The sequence below is a fragment of the Apaloderma vittatum genome, unplaced genomic scaffold (genome assembly GCF_000703405.1).
Source record: "Apaloderma vittatum isolate BGI_N311 unplaced genomic scaffold, ASM70340v1 scaffold18539, whole genome shotgun sequence".
NCBI classification, from domain to species: domain Eukaryota; kingdom Metazoa; phylum Chordata; class Aves; order Trogoniformes; family Trogonidae; genus Apaloderma; species Apaloderma vittatum.
This window is the reverse complement of record NW_009734815.1, coordinates 552-7,103: the sequence shown is the minus strand read 5'-3', so window position 1 is coordinate 7,103 and position 6,552 is coordinate 552. Positions and strand designations below refer to the sequence as shown.

Below are 6,552 nucleotides of genomic sequence, written 5' to 3'. Positions count from 1 at the left end.
TAGAGAAATTTAGTTAAATGCAATATTAAAAATGAGACATATACCAAGAGCAGAACTATAGATGAGGTAAACTAGTTAGTTAGACTGGTAAGTTGAGAGAAGAAAGAAAAGTAGTTAAAATTAGTGCTGTGATAAACCTCTACAATCATTCTGACTGATACCATCTCACTGTAATAATGTCCATCACCATTCAGTGCTGTATTCCATATTTAACTAAATCCTGAGGACCAAGGACCATTTTTTCAATTATGTCATACTAGACTCAGCACTTCACTAAGTGAAGCAGGTAGGCACCTGAACTGTGCAAGTAAGCAGGAAAATCTAGGGCTTTAGAGAAATAATTTGGTCAACAGCAGAAATGAGAATGACAATGTGTTAAAGAAATTTTTTAACTAACTTTATTTAAGTAGCAAAGTCGGGTAAAGAAATGTAATATCAAAGACTACCCCTGCAACCCTAGTTCTGTGAACAGGGACAATTCAAAATAGTGCAACATTTAATTATGATAATGCTCTATTTTCGCACAATAACCCCACTTCATTTTGCACACAGAATGGAGAGACATACGAAAATGGAGCTAAGAACGCACAGGCAATGAGGAAGCTGATCTATTTCAAACCTCAAGTACCACCAAATCACACTTCTGTAACTAAGGAGATGAATTTCAAACAGCACAGATCTGCATTATGAAACGTGAAAACTGATCTTCACAGAAATGTAAAAACATTATGCAGTAACTAAAGGCACCTTCCAAGTTAGAAAAACTAAAAATTTCTGGTTTTTCAGGATGTTAAAATAGCAGAATCAGAAAAACTGAAGTAATTTCTAGTGTTGTTCAAAACTCAAACATAAGAACAAGTACAAGAACTTTAAAGCTTGTCACAAACAAGTAAAAAAGGTAATTTAACATTGAAAATAAAAATAAGGATGATTTAGTACAGTACCTGACTAACTCTACTGATCTCCTCCTCTTCCTCTTCAGCTTCTTCTCCAAAGGAAAGTAAGTTAAAATTTCTTTAAGAGACAAAACACATTGTCTAGTAAAACTTTAAATACTGTCTCATTAACATTCCATAAACTTAAAGCATATTACTTTCCTATTGTATGAGATTTTTTTAAAAAACATTTTGTCCTGCTAAATTCACTGATTTCAAACAACTACAACCAATTTGCAACAAACCATGAATATTTAGAGAAGCAATAAGGATAATTAAGCATCACTTAGAAAATTTCAAGATAGAATTTAAGAAATTCTGCCTTGACTAACTTTCACAGATTGTTAAATGCTAACAGCTCTGAAAACGCTGTTATCTTAAATGCAAACAGCTCTGAAAACACAGCAGTTGCTGTGCTAACTTCTTAAATGCTAACAGCTCTGAAAACATAGCAGTTGCACTGTTTTCGTTTGTTGGGGTTTTTTTTTCCAGCAGGGCAACATTCAAGCACCAAACACAACATTTTCAATATATAGCATCTCACAAAGGCAGCGAATGCATACACATTCACAGAATGTAATTAAAAGACATAATAATTTTGAAAAAAAAAAAGATCAATTGTTTATACTATGATGGAACTAGTCAGTCCCAGACAGTATTTCTGTCCACCAGAACTGACTGAGATTAACTACTACTTTTCATTGCATATTTATGACTATCAAATTTCATTCACAGAAAAAAAATTAAACTTCACATGTCAAAATACTAAGTATTTTAGTGGGAGAGAAGTAGTACTTGATAAAATAAGTTCAAAAACCTCAAACAACTGAGCTATGACCTACTTACTAGTACAGAGTAACTTCAGTGCCATCTCCCTTGCAAAAAAATGATTGCACATGGGAAAGGCTTAAGCTACCTTTTACCTCTCTTTTGCAACAAACCCTGAGCATGCAGGAAACAGCTACAACTCAGCTCATGCACAGCAATCACTTCACTGAAAGCAACTAAATTTGTATGATCTCTCAGAAACAGGGAAGCAGGTCTTGCTAAGATGAGAGAACATCCTCCTGTGCATCTTGGTAAAAGCCTTGAGTTTCAAAAGCAGAAATAGAAAATTACCAAGCTGCAAATTAAATGTGAAAGAAAATTAACCATGATTTATATTGCATATATTTACTTTGTGCCTTTTACTTTGGACTTTTTAGTTTCTTCTTCTGGTTTTTCCCTCTTCAGCTTTCTATTCGGTCTTGGAACAATGTCATCAAAAGGATTAAACAAAACCTGTTAAAAAACCCAATAATTTAGATATATCTTTAATAAGTATTTTGTTACACTTGAATGACTCAATATTTTAAAAAATATGCAAAAAGACATGCCAAGTTTTTATACTAGAACACATTTTTCTGAAGTCTGCACATGAAACAGTTTTAAAATTTCAAATTTCAAACCAGAACATACTCACCTCACTACTTCTTATTTTGTGCGGACTGAGAGGTCTCTCTTCCTTGTCAACTTCTACTTCAGCCAGGCGCAACATGTTATATATTGTATCCCCTGTAACCTGTCAAATATATAAGAAAGGTTTTAAAGCCTTTGCCTATAAATTTTGTTAATCATTCTGCACAATGCAAGGCAATTATTATGTAAAGAGTTTTGAAGTCATAAATTATATAGGAAATACTGCAAGCATGTAAGACTTCCAAAATAGAGCAAATACAATGTAAAAAGGTTTAGATCTTTTTTTCAATTTAACAGCAAAATATGAAGTAGTACAGGTAGCTAAACCTGCATTTTTCAGAGCACATGCAGGGAAATATGTCAAATTTTTACTGTGAGCTGTGAAACAGAAAAACAAGAGACACTGTGAAATAAAAAACAAAATAGTTATTTACTTTCAAGTAAAGTACGTTAAATTGATCTCATATCTTTCATTTACCTGATTCTTCTTGGGGAATTATCATTTACAAACAGATTTTTATAAAATGTCACTAGTATTAGATGAACCGATTAATAAGACCAAGCCATAATAGTACTAGTAAGATTATTGAAAGTAAGTACAACACAAAAATATAATTTAGAAGAATAAGAGCAAGGTAGGTAATTAACAGCAACAACCCAAAGAAATGGTTCTACCAGACACGAGAAGCAAAGAAACTGCTCAGAAAGCAGTGAAATAAATTTCAAATCTAAGCAGCAGCTAACAACACTAAAAGAGCCTCTGAATACAGAGAAATTTACAGTAGCTTCTGTCAAACTCAAACTGAGACTCTAGACCATAGAGCAGACCTTTCCGAAGATTGTGTGCTTGTTATTAAGTTCATCTGCACGACCCAGTGTAAAGAAAAATTGACTCCCATTATCATGGGGCCCAGCATTTGCCATAGCAACAAGTCCTCTTCGATTAAATCGTAATCGTGAGTGGAACTCATCCTGTCAAAGACAGAGAAGAAAAGAACATGATTTGAGTATGTAACTACTTCTTCAGCTATGACTTACTTACATCAATATGCCCACACAGAAAAATATCCTCTAATTTTCTTTTAAATTCAGACCATAATAAAATCAGTCTTTTGAAAATTAATGCCACAATTGTACTTAAGAGCATCTCTTTTCAGCAGAAAAGATAATTTAGTCAATGTTTTTTTCTTCTTAGTGTCTATAATAATGCAAACAAGTGAATAATCTTGTTCCAAAAAGAAATCATAAGTACATAAGCAACAAGCACCAAAAGAAAAAAATTAGAAACTACTATATCAATAATAGGACACGATTTAATAAAAACTCTAATTTCCATTTTATTAACTTTCTCGTTTTCCAATCATTGCCTAATAATCATTATTCATTATTTCTGTTGGAATTTATTATCGCCCCCAATATTAAGAAAATGCAAAGCATTTCTCAAAGTAGCTGCATTTCATATACTTTCTGTAAAACTATCACTCTTGTTAACCACTGTATTTAGAGGAAAAATCCCAATTCATGTAAAATAACCGAAAGCTTAATAACAGGTTGCATTAGCATTGTAAAAATCCATAGGAAGAACATTTTAGGGATCATAAGACAGAACAGAACTACTATCAAAGCACGAAGAAAGTGATGAGTAATATACTAATAACATGGTAGTATCATTATTCTGAACACTGATTTTAAGCAACGATGCTACTACAGCATTGGCAACATTTGTTCTCTGCTCAGGTACCAATTCCTTCCATGATTTCTTGCTAACATTACATATACTCTAGCTACAGATGTATGGAAGGCCCAGAGACAGGCTATGAAACTTCAGTCACGAGTTAAAGATGTCTGCATCATCTGAAATAAAACAACTGGGCAGAACAGTTGTGTAGCTTCACACAGGACCTGAGCCTCCTGGTTAAGAGATGATCCACTCATTTCCCCTTGTGAAGTCCATGCTAGTGAGGCTACACACTTACCATAATATCAGAATTGCGAGGTTTAAGAACTCTCAAATATAACTAGCATATTCAAAAATAATGAAGCAACTTGTAAGTGCAATTACTGTACATGTGAAATGTTGCATTTCTAAGGTTTGTTTTATCATAACATTAGTAGGAAGAACAACTGACAGAGAATAACCAAAAATTAAGGCATAAGATATTTAGATATGTACCTTGAAAGGAGCTCCATAGATCGAATCTCCACCTGACCCAGTACCAGTAGGATCACCTCCCTGTACTATAAAGCCAGGCACTACTCTGTGAAATATTGTGTTATTGTAATACTCTAAAAAAAAAAAAAGAAGAAAAAGAAGAGGATATTAAATACATAAGTGGTCTCAAAATCAAACTTTCATCTAGATTATACAGAGATGTCCAGATACTAAAGTTCCAGAAAGCAAGTACTGTAACTGGATTCTGCTATTTGCACTGGGTTCCTTCCTCTTCTACTGTCTTGCTCACTGCAACTGTATCTCGGCTACAAAGTATTGCTGATGACATTGACAAAAAAACTCCACAAAAACAAAAGCTGGTGCCATACATTTCTGTTGCAAAAGGCATTGCACATCACCGACAAGATGATACTGATTAATTATTTTATTTTTAGCTTTTAAGTTTTATCACTGGAATGATACCACTAATGTACATCTATTTAAAAGGAGCGCTAAAACTCCTATGCTTTGTCCCAGTCAACGCCTCACATATATAGTTAGCCATATGTCTATACCCCTGGGAAAAAAATGTAGCAAAGATGGTGAAACAGAAATAAGAATTTTGGAGGAAGTCTATGACTGCATCAGTGCCATTTCATAATATGTTAAAGAAGCCGATACACTTTGTAGAGACAGGCTGAAAATAAGTCTTTTCAAGCCTGTGACGTACAACTTTTCCGTACCACTATGTCATCTTCAGAAAAATAACCTTAACTTTAATCTATTAACTAAAAATTTAACACACAGTTATGATCTCTGGTTTACCCACTATGTCATCTTCAGAAAAATAACCTTAAATTTTTAGTTAATAGATTAAAGTTAACACACAGTTATGATCTCTGTTTTACAAAAAAAAAAGGTGTAAAGATTGCGTATGAAATAATTTCAGCAACTCCTCTCTCATTCAGTCATTACCTTCCATACAAAGCTGGATGAAGTTCCGACATGCTTTTGGTGCTTCTTTTGACCATAATTCTATATCTATATCTCCTGCTGTTGTTCTCAGCAAAACCTATGAAAATAGATACATACACCATTTGTTTTATTGTAACTTAACCACATATCAAAGAATATCATTGCTGAGTTAAAAAAATACTTCTGAAATCATTATATGGTAAGGAGAGGAGAGGAAGAGGGACAGCAGACTGAGGGTAGACCTTCTTGCTCTCTACAAGTACCTGAAAGGAGCTGGTAGCAAGGTGGGTGTCAGTCTCTTCTCCCAAGTAAGAGGTGACAAGACAAGAGGAAATGGCCTCAAGTTACATCAGGGGAGGTTTAGAATGGATATTGGGAAAAATTTTTTCATTGAAAGAGTGGTGAAGCATTGGAACAGGCTGGCCAGGGAAGTGGTGGAGACACCACCCCTGGAGGTGTTCAAAAAACATGCAGACATGGCACTTTGGGACATGGTTTAGTAGTCATGGTAGTGTTAGGTTGAACGGTTGGACTTGATGATCTTGGAGGTCTTTTCCAACCTTAGTGATTCTACAAATATTAGTCATTCAAGTGTGCCAAGTAGCTACTGTTACTTCCAGACAGTATTGCCAGAACTTAAAAAAATATGTACAATATTGCTTCAAGGTCAATGACCTGGTACCTGACACATGACCAAAACTCAGCTTACCTTAGATAACTTTTATAATGACACAACATGAGAAAAAAATATTAATTATGCCGCGAATCTCCAAAAGCATATACTTCTCTTAAAAATAGTATCATTAAATTCACTGAGACATCATAATGACATTAAGAAACTACAATGCAGAATCACAGAATCATAGAATAGTTTCAGCTGGAAGAGACCTTGAAGATCTTCGAGTCCAGCCTTTGTCCCAGCCCTATCAACCTACTAAACTATGTCCTCCAACACAAAATCCACTCATCTCTTAAACACCTCCAGGGCTGGTGACTCAACCACCTCCCTGGGCAGCCTGGTCCACTCGCTAA

General features: G+C 34.5%; 1 protein-coding gene across 1 annotated transcript in view; it reads right to left on the bottom strand.

The window, feature by feature from the left end:
• CWC27 (CWC27 spliceosome-associated protein homolog (S. cerevisiae)) overlaps positions 1 to 5,617 on the bottom strand; it is a gene marked incomplete at both ends in the record, with an annotated part of 15,373 nt that extends 9,756 nt beyond the window's left edge. Inside the window, 6 exons of the mRNA XM_009876418.1 lie at positions 945 to 1,014; positions 2,113 to 2,216; positions 2,398 to 2,496; positions 3,222 to 3,365; positions 4,567 to 4,679; positions 5,521 to 5,617. Of these exons, the coding sequence (XP_009874720.1) occupies positions 945 to 1,014; positions 2,113 to 2,216; positions 2,398 to 2,496; positions 3,222 to 3,365; positions 4,567 to 4,679; positions 5,521 to 5,617 (627 nt within the window). The remainder of the gene's footprint in view (positions 1 to 944; positions 1,015 to 2,112; positions 2,217 to 2,397; positions 2,497 to 3,221; positions 3,366 to 4,566; positions 4,680 to 5,520) is intronic.
• Between the last annotated feature and the right edge of the window lie 935 nt (positions 5,618 to 6,552).